The sequence below is a fragment of the Melospiza georgiana genome, chromosome 3 (assembly GCF_028018845.1).
Source record: "Melospiza georgiana isolate bMelGeo1 chromosome 3, bMelGeo1.pri, whole genome shotgun sequence".
NCBI classification, from domain to species: Eukaryota; Metazoa; Chordata; class Aves; order Passeriformes; family Passerellidae; genus Melospiza; species Melospiza georgiana.
The window spans coordinates 105820748-105839615 of NC_080432.1; the positions used below are offsets into that span (position 1 = coordinate 105820748).

Here is an 18868-nt window from a genome sequence, read left to right on the forward strand (position 1 = left end):
AGAGAAGGAAACGGTTGGCTTTTTAATCTTTATTTAATGTGATGTTTTAAAATACTGTTAATGGGTAAATTTGCCCTCTTTAACCACTGACACTTCAATCTAATCATTCCATGAGTACAAAAGTTTGTCTTATAACTAAAATAAATCAACAATTTTACTAATGTCTGACACTTTTTTTGTAAATGGTTAACTCTAGGTAACTTGATACTCTGCTTAAACATGGAAATACTTAATGCAAATCTCTGAAATATAGCAAGATGAAAGATGTTTTTCTCTACCTTTAAGTTATATATTTCATCCTTTATGAGTTTAAATTAAATTTCTAACTGATACCCTGCTAAAAAAATGAAAATTTGTGGAATATTAAGACCTCAAGATACCAAGTATTGTGGACACTAATCTTTTTTAAATCCTGGGGAAAGTGTTGGGATGTACTTGTGAAGGTGACATACTTGACAAACTACTTAGGAAGGTAAAATTGCAACTGGAAAGAAAAGAGTGTAATCCACTACTACCAAAAATAAAGTGTGGTTAAAGTAGTTTTTTGCTGGGTATTTCATAGGTTAATGTGGCAACTGCTAGTGTTATCACATTGAGTCCTTGGGTAATATGTGAGACAATAATCTTTTTCATTCTGCTGTGTCTGTTTTCAGGGACATGAAGATGAAGTGTTTGTGCTTGAACCTCACCCATTTGATCCAAGAGTTCTCTTCTCTGCTGGACATGATGGAAATGTCATAGTTTGGGATTTGGCAAGAGGGGTCAAAATCCGGTCTTACTTCAACATGGTAATTATTGTGCTTTATACAGATATGCCAAAGCAATCATTCTAAACCTTCTGCTTTTAGTACATTTTTATGTGGGCCATCTTGAAGTATGATTTATGTATAGAGAAAGATCCTGCATCTGGTGAAGTTGTGAGAAATTCCTTTTCAGTTCAGTGGGGCAAAGAGTAAATCTGTAAAATGTTAAAAATTTTTTCTTTGGCTGTATTTTGAAGTGTTTTATTTTTGTATGCTGGATCCACACAAAATTGGAGTGTTAGTTACATTGTCAAAGATCATGTGTAAGAGACAGGGTGACAAAGACCCTCCTCTTGTGCTTTTTCCTGCCTGGGCAGCCAAGGTGGAACTTGGTTTATTTTTGCATTACTAATTCTTAATCTGGCTAAAGCTCTTCAGGAGTCTCCTGATCTCATACAAGGTTGTTGTAAGTTGCCTTGGCCCATTGAATGGAATACTGTCAGTCTTTCTGTGTAGACTCCCCCACAGGCAGGTTTCAAATTTGGTCTGTTCTGCACTAGACTAATTCTCCTGCAAGATGAATGCAATAGGTTTTTCATCTGTTTCTTGACATTAAGTGGGTCTTTGTACATACCTTTTTCCTCAAAAAGGTAATGATGTGTTGTGCAATTCAGACTTTGTCTCATGGACAAAATTACAAAAGCCTTTGTAGAATAGCCACAATAATTTGGAATGCTTGAGAGTAGACAGATGTGCTTCAGCTGTAGTGGAATGGCAGTTGTGGAGAACAGCATAAAGAAAATCATCTGAAGAAGAGGCCTATGATAGATATAGTCACAAAAAGGTAAGGGACATGTAGAAATGAACTCAAGCCAGGAAGGTCACTGAACCTAAAGAAAGATTTTGAGATGTGCATTACAGTACAGTTCATAAAGTCTTAGAGAAAATTCATCCAGTCTTAATCAGAGAGTGCAACCTAGATTCCTTCAGCAATGGCCTGAGTTGAGGAGTGTACTCTCTGCAGTGATTTCTGTAACTGAGCTTGTGAAGGATCCAGGACAATCATATTGGAGCTATGAGCATGCATCTTCATTACTTGGTGCTATTCACTGTTACCAGTTGAGGTGTGTGTTCTCATTTCATGGTTAGCTTGCATTTCCAGTTCTACTTACAATGGATATATGATGGTTTTCATGGAGTTTGGGTCAGAAGAGTCTGAGCTAATCTGCTCTTTTTAAACCAAGTCCATTTAAGAGCTATCAGAGTCTAAATTACTGGTGCCTTTGATAATAAGCAGCCTCCAAAACACTGAAATATTTGTGTCAAGAGTGCCATGCAACTTAAGCACCTAAAAAGGTAGTAGTCACATACATTTTACTATATTTGGAGTCAGAGAAATTTGTAGACAATCAGAAGATCTCAGCAGCTAGTAACCTGTGCTTTATGCTAGAAACCAATGTGAGAAAGTGTGCCTGCTGTGTGAGGTGAGGAGAATTGTAAATCTGACAATCAGTTCATCTCAAACCAAGAAATTAGACTGTGTGAGCCAGGTATGCCGGAGAGGCATCTCTCTATGGACTTAATATTTCACCACTGTGTTTGATGCTTTAAAAGACATGGGTGGAATTCAGGTTTTCTTAGGTGATGGGTGGCAGGCAGAGGACATTGTGCAGTCACCTCTGCAGAGCTGCAAAATTTAAGTGCTCTGGTTTGCAACACCAAGGTAAATGAATCCATACAGAGCTGCCAGTCTTCTGTTTCCTAAATGGCAAATGAAAAATCTCTCATTATCATTGCCTGGTCTGTGGTACCAGAAGTAGCACTTAGTGATTTTCTCATAATAAAAGTTCCTTAAAAAATGTTGCAGAACTTGGGGGAGTCGGTTGAATTAGCAAAATCATAGATGACTGTTGGATTAATGTTGGTCCAGTCCATCTATCCTGGATTAGTTGCTTTGTACATCTGAAGCCTTGTGGCAAATCCCTAAAGTAGAGTTGGGTTTTTTAAAATTACTTTCCACCCTGCCCCAAATGCCTTCATTGTCAACATGAAAAAACCTAAACAAACAAACAAACAAACAAAATCCCCCAAAAATTAAAAAAAACAAACAAAAAAACCAAACCCAAAAAGGAAACAAAACATCAAGGGATGCAAGCAGTGTCAATCTTAATTCTTTTATCCAGTCAGTGAACATGAAATTGCAAAGAAAATCATAGTAACCAAATATACTGTTTGTTTTGTATTTAACTTAAACTTTGATTCCTCTATTTATTTATTCCTTGCTGGTTGCAATTTGGTCCCACTAGGTGACTCTGGTGGTCCTGCAGAACATCCTTTCCCAGGTTTTTAAAGTGGAGATTTGCTATTAAATTAATTATCATAATTGTGGTTAATTTGAAGCATCTTTGGTCTGTTTGAAGCATCTTTGGTGTGTTTGCCAGATTTTGGTCTTTATCATTAACAGTCACCCCACACTGTCACATGGGGTACTGTCAGTAAGTATATATATGCTTTATATATTTCATGTTTTCACCTGTAGTCTTCATTTCATTTGGTCTAGTTGTGTAAATATTGCATAACTTGGTGTTGGAGTCCATGGACATTCAGAACTGGTTTAATTCAGTGACTTGATTCCCCTACACTCAGGGGTGTTTTCAATATGCCAGAGAGTGCAATTTGTCATAGAAATATCAAGAGTGTGAGATGGTTAAAGCATTTTAGGCAATTTTGACATTTAGCAAGATGATGAGATGGTTTTAAATTGCATATGTAAATACAGATGTTTGGTTTTTGGCCTATTCACACCAGGCCTGACTTAGTACAGCTGCTAATGAAGAATTTGCTCTTGGTGCAATATTAGGGAAGTTTTATCTGCAGTATTTCCCAGGTACAAAGAAGCATTCTGAAGAAACAGGGTAATAAATCTTAAGTGGTTCCTTTAGCCAACTGTTTCAGAATTTATGTATTTCACAAAAATGGTGCTGTTGCTACACAAAAGCAGTGCAGACTCTTGTAAATGTTTAAATTGTAGCTTATTTTGCTGAAGAATGTATGAGCTGTAGGTGTCTTTGTGGATGATCAAGGGGAAAAAATACACTGAATGGTAGGCTGTCTGGTGAAAGCAGCTGCATGATAATATACATAAAGATGTATTTGAGATGCAGTCCCTTACTCAAAGCTGCAGTGAGGCATCTGGATCCCTTGAGTGGTAAGGCATGTTTCCAACAACTGAGGGAGGTCCTTGCTTTCCTAAAGGAGCCTACAGGAGCAAGTGGCACTCATTTTTTGGGATAACCTTGGCTGATGGAGTCAGGAAATGGAAGACCTAGATTCTGTTACATCCTCAGTAGTAAAGCACTCAATTCAACATCTGCTTACTCAGGAGAGCATCTTGGCTATAAATGCCCTAGTCAGGACTTCTTCCCAGTTTTCCCAAATTATGCTGCTATGGAGAGAACTGAACCTGTAGCCTGTGCATTAGGTACTGGCTAGTTTTCTTGGGTGTACAAATCATTCTAGGTAAATTAGAAAGTGGTGGAAATTCTTTGCCTTCAGGCAAGCTTTGGTATTTACAGGATTCCTGTTCCATCAGGTGAAAAATAGGAAGTGTACACCACTCAGTTCTTGTCATAGCATTTATTTTCTTTCAGGTGTTCCCACTAAGTTACTTCCTAGTAGATCTGACACTGTTGGTTTGTTAGAAATTCCAGGCTTGACACTTGATGTGTGCTGCAGCTTAGCCCTTAGGCTTTAGACAGAAGTTTCTCAATGCTGAGAACATATGAAGGCATAAAACCCTACAGGGACAAAATATTTCAGATCTAAATGGAGATGTCTGGTAATGTTAGGTGAATGCACAGGTCTTTGGTTTGGTGATTGGGTTTTTGTTGGTATTATAATTTAGACATTAAGTATTGGCGTTCCTTTAGTGGGACCCTAAATACATTTGTGGTGTTATGGTGCTGCCCTTGATTGTTACTTAGGCAGTTTCACTTAGGCACACTTTCCTCTAAGAAATACCTCTTGGGATGGGCTCTGTTTACTCAGACTGCTTGCAAAAAGCATTTTGTCTGGGGCCTTGGAGTATAGGTTTCTCCTGATAGTTCTTGTCCCATGAGTAGGCTGCCTTGGGAAAGAATATTGAGAGAAGTTTCCTAAAAGATTTTAGAATATGTACAAGCCTGTAGTTCTTTTCTTTATCTTTTTCTATTTGCTTGGGATTGGGTTTTGTTTGGTTTTGTTGTTTTTTGTATGTTTTTTTGTTGTATTTTCTTTTTTTCTTTAGGTTGTTTTTTAAAATTTTTTTAAAAGAATAATTTGGTTTATAGCATAGATTTATGAACAGTTGCAGGAACATATGGTGACTCCTATTACTTTAAAGTATGTTTTTGAAAGTATGAAAGCTGTACTACAGTAGCAAGAATGAAAGATTAGGGGAGAGCAGGCATTTTTAAAATTTTTTTCACTATAGAATATTGGAATTCTTACTGTGGCTTTGAATGTCATTTCTTTACCTGAATCTGATACCTGACTAGGCAGATTCTGTAGGTAGGCATTGCAATTACTGAAACAGGAGGCCTGTGTTTTGATAAAGACAAGCCTTATGATGTTAAACAAGTCTTTGTGTAATGTAAAAATTAATCAAGTGGGAATATTGAAGCCTTTAAAGAAAAAAAAATATTCTGGACAACAGATTTTAAAAAAATACCCAAAGAGAACCAACCACAAAAGATATTTCATGGCTAGGTGTTGTTCTCCTGTCTTACTTGATTGACTCTCATTGTGAGTGGCTTCTTTGAGAAGGCAGACTCAGCTGTAGCCAGCAGTCAGCCTTCTTATGTCTGACATATGTGTGCCTTGGGTGCCTCCTGTGTGCCTGACAGCCTGTCAAGGTCGGCCTTTTGCTTATTTGTAATCTTAATGTGTTGCCAGTTGTGGAGTGTTTGTCTGGACTGATTCTTGTGACATTACCTCAGTGCTGAGGGATCTGTGTGAGCAGTGTTTGTGGTGGGGTATCCTTAACACGCTCTGGGTGGTAGTTCTGGGACTCCCTTGGAACTCAGGGCTGAGATGGCCGTAGCTCTTTCATTGTACTGTGAGGAATGCTTTGAAATACTGACATGAAAGATTCTTTTTTTTACAATTTGGTATTAAATTCACAGATCCAAGTACTTCAAAATCCCCCTACCTTTGTGGCTGTCTGAGTTGCTGAAAGGCTAAGCCACCCTATCCTTTGGCACTTACACATCACAGTGTGTATATCTCTAACTGTTGAGAATTATATGATGAGTCTTTTTCTAAATGCCAAAGCACATCTCATGAGAGCATATGGAAATACCAAGGGTGTTTCAGAAATGCATTACAATTTGAATTGTAAACTGGTCATTTGAAGCAACCTTCTGATTTCTTTGGAGGAGAAGGAAGAAAAAGAAAAATTCTAACTGAACCTGCTCTTCCCCTTTTCCACTTTCAGCTTCCTCTGAAATGGCAAGTAACTCAGTTAGATTTGTGAAAGAAAAGCTTTAATCTCCCCCAGAAACACCACTGTTCTCCTCTGTGTAAATGCTTACTCTCCACTTAGTAAATGCTGCTTGCCCTGGAAACCATATTGGTAGTTCAAAACCAGCAGTGTAACTCTTAGTGCTTGAATTGGTATTTGTCATTCTTATGCCCTCTGTCCCAGCTTTATGGAAATGGTCAGGAAATTGAAGTAATACAAAATAAACCTTTAAAATGGAAAGGCCTGAGGGACAGGCTGACATGCTTGTTGCATCGCTACTGGAGAAGATACAAGGCCACAGTTCTGTTTCTTGGCTGTTTCTGAAAGACTCTGATCCTGGAGCTAAGGATGCTCTTTCACTGAGACTTAGAAGGACAACATTGCCTTGGTAGCTGTAGTTGGTGTAAGGTAGGATGAGACTTCTCATCCTAGGGTCCTAGGTCCCAGGGGAAAAATAGTTATTTTTAATTTTTTTATTTAACTAGGGCATATTTTGTTCTAAGTCTCTATATCAGAATTCTATCTGTTTTCTTCATTTCTAGGCAGTGTTCTATTAGAAGCTTATGGTGAATGGTCCCACACTTTGATTTAAAATGCATTAGTTACATTTTATGTAAATAGACTTTGTATACAGAACTAGAAAGCTTGTGACGTGATTTACATGTGTTCTTTATAATATGTTTTAATTTTTAACAGATTATGAAACCTAAACCTTAAATATGAACATTTTTAAAGCAAAGTAAGAATTTAGATGTTTTTGTGTTTACTTAAAAAGGTTGAAGAGCTTGTTCAAAGATTTGGTTAGTGTGATGAGCGTAGTTTCTCCTATATGTGTCAAAAACCAAATTGAAACAGATACAATGTAAGCAGCTGAATTGAAAAATGACAGTTTTCTAATGAATTAAAGTTTTGCCTTTGCAATTTCCATATAAATTTAGCAGCACATTATTTTGTCCAACTTCATTTATAATTGTCAGCCCAGAAGGAAATTACTTAAAATTTTAGGATAAACCTGGATTTAACTCCATTAACAAAGATGTGTTTCTTTTTGGATTTTTTTCTTCTAAATTAAAATCATGACAACTAAAAGAGAAATGGAGAGGAAACTTTTATTTCTGAAAGGATGAAAGAACATATTACTGGAACCTTATGTAAATAGTTACAGATATTTTCAGCAAGATAAAGTTCTATGACTTGGCATTATGTTATCACATCAAAACTTAAATGTAGTCATTCTCTTTAACAACTGTATTAATAGGGAATAACAACTCTAAAGTTCTTGGTACTGAAAAACTCTTTAAAGAACTTTAATATGAACTATTGTTGAACATACAGTGCAACAGGTATAAGCTACTTTATCAGACCTAGCAAACTTGGAGGGCTGATTTTTTGCTTATGTTCTTGGTTGGAGTTGGAAAAATACTGCAGAAGTTAATAATCCTTAGGGGGAAAAACCCAAGCCAATAAAAAACCCAAACCAAATTAAAAAAAAACAACTCAGAGCTTTGCAGCAGGGTGAAATTGTTACTGACTCTACAAACGTTTTAGTTATAGAATTATAAAATACAAACATCTCCTACTTTCAACTATAGAATTGTAAAATTTGAATGTCGTATCCTGTCTTACCAACTTGACTCATAGGTTGAGTTGGCTTCCCTAATGTAGTCTCAAATATGATGGTTCAGTGCATGTTATCAGAGGGATGAAAATACTGAGCTGTGGTTGAGAAAGCTGGTCAGGATTTCTTAGCAAGACATGAGGACCAGGTATTTAGCATGACTGACTTAAAGTAATTGTTGTACCACAAATTCTAGAGAAATTACCCTAAAGGGGAAAATTTACCACAGCTTGTTTATGTAGTTTTCAAACCAACATGTGTTATGGCTCTCTAATTGCTATTTAATCTTTAGTGAAAGGGTTAAATATTGGTACGTCAAAAATCGCCTAATTGTAAATTAAATTTTTAACATCTATGCATCAATGTCAGGTACATGAAGTGAGACAGTTGTGTAAATAAACTTTACTAGATGCTTTTGAAGAGCTATGGTGGTTATGTCTGGTTATTCCTGAAGTACTGTTTGTGAAGAACAAAAGATTTACTTCGCTGTGAAACCTCTGTGTGTTACTTGAAGATAAGACTCCAGGATCTGCTTTTTCACTTTGAGGGTTGCAACATGACTATATTTTTAACAGTTACCACTGCACAAGTTAGGTAGAAGAAAAGGTGTGTTGGAAGGATCTTGGAATGGTGCAGGGCCACTCATTAAAACCTTATTTTCTTTTAGCTTTGCTGTAGTAGCTTTCATTTGACTGCATTCAAGCCTCTTATACAGTGAAGAGTGCTTTCCTGTGATTGAGAGAATATACTCACAAATTTATTTCTAGATATCTTGATTTTCTGGCCAATCTTGAAGTTAAGACCCAAGCTCTTACAACTTTGCTATAGTAAAGAAAAAACCCTGACTTGTATTGGTCCTTAGTTTTCTTTTTCAGGTTGCTTCTTTATTGAGAAGCCTTGGGCTGAAGAAACAAAAAGAAACAAAAAGTGGATATGATAAGGTTGTTTGGAAGTTGATCTCTGAAATTCCTTTATTTCATTTGATTGCCTTTGAAAACAATAGGAGCAGTAGAATCAGCAAGCAGATACTAACCTACCTTGTAAGGTTATGCTTATCTGGTTATGTGAAGATTATGGTTGTATCTCTCTAAATGCTGCTTTTATTTAAAATGATGTAGTAGTGAAACAGATTATACTTAGATATGCTGGCATAAAATCAGGAAATGGGGTGATACATAATTTAAAAAGCAATAATTGTATTTAAAACATTAAACTTGTTTTTGAAACTGAAAATGCATATTGCCATGCATCCAGTGAGAAAACTTTGAAGCAAGTGAGTATATTCATGCTAATTTTGTTTTACATTCACTATGTGAGGTTACCATGGTGAATATATGCCTTTTCATAGACAGATACAAGTAAATGTGTGTAAATGGAGATAAATTTTTAATATTATTTATATATTATGTATTAAAAAAACCCCAACCAAAACACACAAACTCAAAAAACCCTCAACCCTAAAATCATCTCACGCAATGGTGTTAAAGTTGAAAGTTATGGCTACACAGAAATTAAGGAATAAGATGGCTGAAGATCATGTCCAAGTGTTTTGTCCCCAAGTCTGTAGCAAACTGATTGTCTAATGTAAAATTGTCTGGTGCTATTCCTGGTTCCATGCGTTTCTTTCCAAATCCTTAATTACTTTTCTAGGATGTGTGGTAGTTGCATTGCATGATTCTTTTTTAAGCTTATACATTTTCTCCAACTTTTAAGCAATGTATCTTTTGAAAAATTTTAATAGAAACACTTTCTTAGCTTTTGAGAGCTTTGGATATGTTTTATATTTATTTGGGGTTATTAGCAGAAGCAGTAACAGAAGTCATCATGTACAGAACCTGGCCATAAAAAGGTCAAGTTGAAGCAGCTGCAAGAATTTTCCTGATTTCTACAATGGAAATTGTGGAGGGTGTAATTTTGATCCTATTAATAGATGGTCTGCAGTACAGTTGAAGAATCAGACTGTCTGGATGCAGTAATGTGTTGGTTGTCTACTTGCTCAGTCTCTCTGCCCTCTTTACACATTTTATAGTTTTTATATAAATCAGTCTAAAATATTAGAAAACCCATGGAGGTTGTAGTAGGAATGTATTTCTAGTTTTTGTGAATTTGGGCACACACATTTCCTGTTAATGACTGTTTTAATGTTTTAGTGCAGTTTAATCCTTGTTTTGTTTAGAATTTACTGTCAGTGTTATGGCATTAACTGATTCAGGTTAAAAGAGTTTCTTCCTGCAAGTTGTCAATCAAGCAGAGACCACTGAGTTGCAATTGGATTTTTCTGTGCTCTTGCTCCTTCAGAGAGCTGGTTGTTAACTGTCCTTTATTTTTAGCTTTAAGTGGACACTTCATTGCAGGCAGTTCCTATGCTATGGCTACTTATGTCTGTGTACCTTAATGTTTTTCCTGCCCCATCTTCTGAAGTCTGATCTTCCACTGATCTGTGTGATGTGGTTTCTTATTTTCTACTTCTACTTTCGATGTGAACTGGCAAACTCTAAAGCCATGATAGCATTATCATATCACTTACAATATTGTTTTCTTTCCTTTAAACCTCTCAGGCCTTTCTAGGTCTTTGTTAGCAGCTACTTCATTAGTTTTAGGCTGAATGATCTACCAAAAGATTGGAAGTCCTTGTCTAAAGAACAGTGTGAAAGATCAGGTTCCATTTAGAACACCTCAGCAGAATGCTCTGTGTGGATTTTCTGTCACACAAGGTGATTTTTTTTGACTAATGTCTGAAAGACATGACTTTTGCTTATATGAACAATGTAACTTCCAGTGGGAACTAGAGATGTGAAAACAATATTTCTTGTGTTATGGCTTTCATAAAGGCTTTCACTTTCAGTGGAATTATGTAGCATTGTATTTTTAGATCAGGTTTTGTAGTTATGTGAAATACAGAATGACCTAAGTAAGGTTATGGATGTATTATTTTGAATCAGTTTGTTTATAGTCCTTCTGTAATGGTTTGAAATTTTTGAGAGGTTCCACCTTTGAATAGCACATAAGAACACATCCTGAGAAACCAACTCAGGGGAACAAAACCAGCATAATTCTCTAGCAGTTCAAATAGAAGAAGCCAGTACTGTTTGCAGGACATATAGTAAGAAATATATATATATATATATATATATATATATATATATATATATATATATATAGCCTTTATATAACTTCAGGCATCCACAGGGTGGGTGACCTATCAGACCTTTTAACTGATAGATTTATTTTCCAAGACACATGCAGCATTCCTGAATAAATAACTGACTTGGCTAGTAGGAGAATAGAAACATTTTTAGTAAATATGTTACTCTGAATTTAATTATTCCTTGTCTTCTTCCTACCATTTTATCTCTTGTTACTGCTCTGGGAGCAGTGTAGATGATCTGCTGTTTTTTTTTTTTTTTTTTTTTTTTTTTTTAATTTTTTTAAACTGACTTAAAAAGTCAGTCTGCTTTCCACTCCTCCAAATGAGTAGCAACCTCCTTTAACTTTGCAGAAAGTCTGTAGATAATTTTTGGCTTATGGGGAGCATGTTGTGACTGAAGATTTTTCTTTAAAGCAAAGGAGAGCACAAACCTACAAAGGAACTTCCAAATACTTGGAAGCTGGTTTGACTTGAGCAGTTATGATGTGGTTTCATCACTTATAAAAGAGATTTTAATAATAATTAGTGCTGCTTTCTTTGCTAGTTTCTAGCATACCATTGTTTTTGTTAGAATCTGAATTTCAATTTTCAAGTTTGGATGTTGCTTGTAACTTATATTCATTTGTTCCTATGCATATAAGTAGAGAAGTTCTCATCCTCTTTAAGGTCTTAGTATTGTAGTTCTCTTCCTGCTGAAAGTCTTTTAGTACAGTCATACAAAATAGTCCTCTCTCCTTAGTGCTCTAATAAAGAATCTGAACTCTTAGATTTTGTGTTATCATGGTGAGTGACTCTGCAGCTGTTCCTCTTAGAATTTATTCATCTTGAACATGGGAAGGAAAAAATGTCTACTGCTTTGGAAGATTTTGTTCTTAGCATTGTCTATTTGTCTAGAACATATGCACTTTCTTTTCTAGATGCACTTCTGATCTGGTTTAGAATTGCAGTTTTCATTTTGTTGCTGCGTCATATTTAATGTACTGCAAAGAATACACAGTGATCTTTTTCCCTGTATTTCCAACTAATTGCCTCAGTTCCTTAACATGAAGGATGGATTCTACCTCAGGCTAGTAGAGGTTTTAGTTCACTGATTTTTATGTGTTTTTTTAAACTGTGCACCTGACTAGTAGTGGAAGATTTTATAGAAATGTGTAGTGTTATTTTATGTAGACTGAGTTTCATTATAAATGTGCTAGTAAGTTATTTCTAATAATCTTATTAGGTTCATACTCTTTTGCATTTTGTCCTGTTGGCTTTTCATTGCTTCAATTGATATCATTTATGCTGTCCCAAATTTGTTCTCAGTGGATGATTCGCTAATGTTCATTTCATCAAAGGGCTCTTATTTTTTATTCAGTCAATAACAGAAAGGCCTGACTTGAGAAACTTTAGTAATAACATCCTTTTAGCTCTGCATGTCTTTCTGGAATCAGTAACTGTTAACCTTTCTTTATAAAGTTTGCCTACTCTGCATTTCTCCTATTAATCACAATCATTTGAATCAAGTTTAAGTATCATGCCTTTGAAATCTAGCTAGGTTGAATGAGTTATATTTTCTTGGCATTAAAAAATTAGTTATTTTTCTGAAGAAAGTCTCCTAAATTTCTCTGGTACTCTCTATTAATTTTTCATCTTATTTGAATTTTTAACTTTTCCTTCCATGTCTTATACTCTTCTTGAAAAGTACGGTTTAGCTATCTCATACTATCTATTGATAACAGGTCCAAAAGGCTTATTACTGAGCTTGCTGTGTAAGTGTTATTATTCTGTTTTCATACAACAAATAATTTTTAGGCATTTAAGACATTACTTTGTGTACAAGCTTGACAGCTCTATTCTCCCTGGTTTGGGGCAAACAATAAGCTTTCCTCAAAACTGAGAGGAAAAGTCTTCCCTTTTTCATTCTCTTATTTCATTATCTTTCCTCCCTTCTGGTTATACCAATGTCCACATGTTTTCTTGCTAGTGAAAATATGAGCAAACTGGACTCTTCATTCTTGGAACTAAAATTAAAAATAATCTTTACTTAATCCTCATTGTATAGCATCACTGGTTCCTCCCTGTTTAGCTGAAAAATCCTTGCTACCTGCTTTGCTACCAGGAGTGTCTTGTTCACTTTTCACAGCCTTTTGTTGTGACACAGCCTTTGTTGAAGCACTGGAACACGATGTAAGTGAAACTGGGGGCTCCCCATTCCTGGCAGTGTTCAAGGCCAGGTTGGATGGAGCTCTGAGCAGCCTGGGCTAGAAGCTGTCCCTGCCCATGGCAGGGGTTGGAACTATGTGATCTTAAGGGTCTTTTCCAACTCACATAATTCTGTGATTCTATGACAGCTCTTAATTAACCAGTGCTTTTTCTGCACTCCTGAGCAGTCTCTTCCCTTCACAATTGATATCCTTTTATGCAGCATGGGAAGATTCAAGACACAATAAGCACTCTAAATCTTCTTGGGACACAGTCTTTACATAGTTCTTGCATCTTTGATTTAAAAGAGATGGACAGGGGAAGGCAACTTCCTTCTTGCTGAAATTCTTTATCTAGCTTGCTGAAGTAACAGCTTCACTGATTTACTATAGCTTCCCTTTTTGTAACTTAATGTTTAGTTTCCATTTCAAATGACTACATGAGCTTTATTATGGAAAAAAATGTATTGTAAGTTGTCACTTATTAATCCTGAAATAGTTTTATTGAAAAGAAAATTCTACTTGGTAGAATTTGGTTTCCTGGTCACTCTGGTTGACTTTGGTCTTTAATTTAGAAGAGTAATTATATCTTGGAAGGTTATCCTCAATGGTAATTTTTGTTCCTATAAGAATCTTTATTTTCAAGTATTTGTACTTCAGACTTGAAGGTTTGTGCTGAAAGGTCTTAGAGTTGCCCTTTTTAAAACCAAATTCTAGGCACGTTTAGATTAAAACTATTTGCACTGCATTTGTCCCCGAATAGTAGAACACTATTCTTTACATAAGAAGGGAATATTTTCTGATTAACACTTTAATTTCCAGAGGTTTCTTGAAAATGATCTATCCAAACCATTTCTTGATGGAAAGGATTAAAAACCCCATCATCTTATTAGTTGGATTTTTTTTTTCCTTCTGTTTATAATTTCCCCCCTCACCATGGTTAGCAAATAGTTCTTCTCACAACATGTATTGTTTTCCTTGCAAAACAAAAGGTAGAAAAAACTTAGGCTGAACCATGAAATTCTATTTATGAAGGACTTCAACATTAGGAAGCTTGATACTCATGTTTCCTTTGTTGGAGGAAGGGTAAGGGAACAGAAATCTCTACATATAAAATTTCTTTTCCAATTTTGAACTGTGTTTCTACAAAGCTCATTATTGTGGTGAAATTCTGTCTGCTTTCCACCTGCTTTCCCAGACTGTCTCCCTTTAATACAGTGAGCTTTCTATATGCAAAAAGCAGCACAAAATTGTAACTTTGCTGTGGTAGTTGGATCTCGCTTAGACTAAATTAATTCTGCATTCCTGACTGCTGTGATGTTAGTGTCACTTGCTTGAAGTTCTGTTTTTATTTTCCATCCCTTTCTGTGAGATACTTCTGTTCATTTCTTCTGGAATAATGGGCAAAATAGAACGTAAGACTTGCATTGGTTTATGTTCCTCTTTCGCTAGTCCAGAAACTCATTTGACTTTTAGGGAAATTGCCTGTAGTGAGAAAGACCTGAAAGCAATAGATGTAGCAGCCTCTCTCACTGGGGGGATGTGCAGGGGCGTGGATGTGTTGTAAGACTGTGGGGAAAAGATTTAGAATTCTTGCCTTTGTCTCAGCCTGTAAGAGAGTAAAAACAGTACATATCTCACAGGATTTTTGAGGCTTTGTTAACTTTTTAAAATAATGCTGATGGCCTCTGGAAGGTGCTGCAGAAGTGCACAGAGTTACTGTCTGAAGGCTGAATATCATTGTTTTTTGTTTTGTTTTGTTTTTTCCCCCCTTTCCTGGCAATATATAGGCATGCCACAGTTAGGGAAAGAATTTTGTTTGGTGTCTCTTTAAAGAAAATGCAAAAGTGCTTTGCTGGGGAGAATAGAAAGGGGCTTTCTGAAGAGGTGCTGAAGACATGAAAATTCAGAGTGGTGATTGGTCACCTCTGCTTGATTGACAGGTTGCAGGGAAAAACAAAAACCCATTTGTTCTGGCTTAATGGAACTGGAAAACAGAAAATGAGTATCAGGTAAAAATTCCTTTTTTAAAATCTTTGCAGTTCTCCTATAAAAGGTGGAGTTTTTACGCAAATTTACTCTTCCCCACTCCAATAAATTAGGAGTAGGAATTACAGAAGCAGGGAGTTGCTAAGCTGTGTAATGTGGGTTGTCTATGTCAGTGTGTTTGCCAGGGGGCAGGTGTTGTGGAACACCCCGCAGCAGCCACTGCTACTGGGGTAGCTTAGCAAGAAGGCAGAGGATGGAAAGGGTGTAGTGACCAGGCCCTGAACTGGGCCCAGCTCTCTGGGTAGGCTCATTAGCAGGACGTTCAAGGGGAAGCTTTTATTTTCACTTCCTATACTGTGCCTGCTTTGTGGATAAAGTCTGTCAGTTTCTACTGCTATCAATTTGGAATCTTTCATGAGCATTATTACAAAATTCACTGAAAAGTGAATAGCTAAAAAAGTAAGCTTTGTTTTAAAGAAACTTCCATCTAGCAGTATACTGTCATACAAATTTTATAATAAATTTCAATATCAGCACCACAGTTTTGAGAATCATAATTGAAAATGATTAATTTCTGTTAATTATTTTGTATGTTGATGTATTTCAGATTGAAGGACAAGGACATGGTGCAGTTTTCGACTGCAAGTGCTCTCCTGATGGACAGCATTTTGCATGTACTGATTCTCACGGTCACCTTCTGATTTTTGGCTTTGGTTCCAGTAGCAAATATGACAAGGTACAGTGCAAAATGTAAACCAAAATGTTTGTCTGTGTTGCATGCATTTGTGCAAACTTCTTCAGAGCTTCTTTCAAGAGGGCATGTCTTTTGAGCTATTAACTTCAGATGTTTTGGATGCCTGTTGTTGACAATGAGATTTCTTTCACTGTCTTTTTTTTAATTATAGAAACATTTTGTTAAGCTACTGTTTACATGAAAAGTATAGCAATAATAATGATAATTTAAAACCAGAATTCAAAATTAACCAGTCACTCTCTACTCTCAAGTGACAAAGTTACAAATATCTACTAATGGATCAACATGGATAATGGGAATAAGCTATAGTGGAACTGATAATAGTTACACATTCTACTTGAATTTTTGTTTTTTACTTCCTAACTAAGCCCAAAAAATGGATGTGTAATAGAACTAGTTCCTACTATCTGTATTTAAATATTGCATAACTTATGAGAGAATTATTTACAAAAAACGTGCTATGTTTTAGTGATGCAATTTTATGTCTGCTAATGAAATACCATCATGGATACCTTTGTGCTTGCACAGCAGTATTCCACCATTAGTGTGATTTAAATATTATATCTTTATTCTAATGTCTATTATCTAATGTCTATTCTAATAGTCTACATTGTGTATTCTGAGTGTGGGTGTCTTGCCACAGACCCTCATGACTGTAAAGATATGTGGTGTTGTTTATTTTCCTTTGTGGAGGAACATGCTTTGGGAACCATACAGGTTTGGAGTGTCCACAGGTTCTTGGTTCTTCATTTACTCCCCAGGAAAGAAATGAGGTGTGTCTCTTCTCCCTTTTCCTAGGACTTAAGTAGACCTGCTCCATTTTCATCTCTGCTTCTGGTAGCTGACACTTGAATGCTGTTGGTGAGGTTTTTTGGATCTTGCCTCCTGTTTTGGATCTTTGGGCTCAGGCAGGTTTTGAAAGCATTTTAGTGAACAGCAGTACAGAGGGAACTGAGGAGGGAGTGCAAAAGGAATTTAAATCTTTATCTTGTAAGCTACTGGATTTCTTTCTGTAGACTTGCAGGAGGATTTGCATTTGGAGATTTATTTTTTCTCCTTGTTTCTCAACTATGATTTGAATTCCTCTCTACTAAGCTGCTGTTGCTATCCCTCAGTTATTACTGTCTGTGCACTTCCCCTTCCATTCCAAATAAAACAAATAAGTAGAGACATCACAAGCAAGGAAAATCAGGATGATCAGATAGTTTTCTTTGTGTTTCAGGATTCTTACTGTTCTAGACTTTAAAGCCTGTTGTAATAGGAACATTTTTCTTACCATTTCTATGGATTGTTTCAGGTTTCTTTTTCTCTCCAACTGTTTTGGAAGAATTTAGATCTCTGCTACTTTGAAATGCTGGATATTAAATTGAAACTGTGAGTCTTTTGGTCTTTGCTAGGATAGACCAAAATTTTCCTTTATGCTGCTATTTGAGAATTTACCTGTGAAAGATTAAATGTTTTTGTAGAATGAATGCAGTTGCTTTTCCTTGCTTGAATTCTACAGACTCTTGGCTCTCTTGGGGGTTTTGCTGCAGCCCCTGAGAAAAGATTGTTTTAGACTTTTCACTTATTGAATGATTTAAAATAATCCTCTACCTGGTTGCTGTGCCAATGTTACTCTTGGCATGCTTCATCATAGCAGAAATGGGACCAAATAGGACTTATTTGTTACCACTTTAATCTCAGTCTTCCACTCACAGAAAACTCAGCTTGGAAGTGTCTGGTGTCTTCCATGTGTGGTTTCATCACCTCTGTTTTTGTCTGACCTGATTTATGGGAAAATGTTACTACAGGTAGGTAGGTGCTGGAGATGGTGAGGTTTTTTTGTCTTTCTCCCCTCAGATACTGGGGAGGGTTTCAGACATTTTGTCAGACAATGATCTGGTAGGATATGCTTTTTTTGGTCTTTAAAGTGTTTCCCATCTCTCTGGGGAAATTAATTTTATGGAAGAAAGAAGCGTGGCAACCTGTCCTGTATTCCTGCATTTTGGAATTGACAGTGATTATAGCTGAGATGGTGCTAATTCTACTGAGAGAACAAGCTCTTATTTTTCTACATCTTTGTTTTTTCATGTTATGTCCAGATAGTATCTACATTTCCTGGTTGACTGGAACCAATGCCTAGGCTTTCCTTCTCCTGTGGTGTGATCTTGGCCACAATGAAGGGGAATAGGGTGGGGTGTTGGTTTTTGTTTGGGGTTTATGGGGTTTTTTGGGGTTTTTTTTTTGGATGATATATACTTTTGTGAAGTAATTCTTTTGTGGGGGAAAATAAAAAGAATACATGTGCTGCTTGTCTTGGGTTGCTCGAGCCAATCTCAGCTGAAATATGAGTGTGTCATCACCAGAGTTGAGCCAAGTTCACTGTCAGCAGGGCATGTGCACTTCAGAAGTTCTTGATTAGGTGGAAACTTGTCCAGGAGTGACTAGGAGTTCTAGAGTGTAAGATACTATTCTGTTGATTTTAAATCATAGAATATTCTGAATTGGAAGGGACCCACTAGGATCAAGACCAACTCCTAGTTCTGCACAAAGCACATCACGTGCCTGAGTGCATTGTCCAAATGTTTTTTGAACTCTGGCAGGCTTGGTGCCATGGCCACTTTCCTGGGGAACCTGATCTCTGAGCTTCCTAAGGCATTTGTTCCTGCAGACTGCCCAAACCACAGTATTTAGCTGCAAGTTGACAGTTCCTGTACGGTGGATTGGTGCAGTACTGGGGAAAACCTCTTTGTGTAACCTCTTTGTGTAAACCTCTTTGCCCATTTTTAGAAACTGAGCATTCTGAATGTGTGATTGGAGGAGAATCTATCTATAGAGCTCAGAGCATGTGGAAAGCTTTTGTGCTTGTTCCCAAGCTGGGTTTGTGAAGTCATATGAAAAGAAGACTCTCATGCAAATGGTGATGTGATGTCATCTTACTGTCATAAATT

At 36.5% G+C, this 18868-nt stretch overlaps 1 protein-coding gene across 3 annotated transcripts in view; it reads left to right on the top strand.

Annotated features, from left to right (window-relative positions):
* Window positions 1-18868, top strand: part of PHIP (pleckstrin homology domain interacting protein) — a 106972-nt gene that overhangs the window by 40132 nt on the left and 47972 nt on the right. For all 3 annotated transcript variants that reach the window (XM_058019812.1, XM_058019814.1, XM_058019813.1), the window contains exons 15-16: window positions 654-788; window positions 15789-15917. In XM_058019812.1, coding sequence (XP_057875795.1) covers window positions 654-788; window positions 15789-15917 — 264 coding nt within the window. The remainder of the gene's footprint in view (window positions 1-653; window positions 789-15788; window positions 15918-18868) is intronic.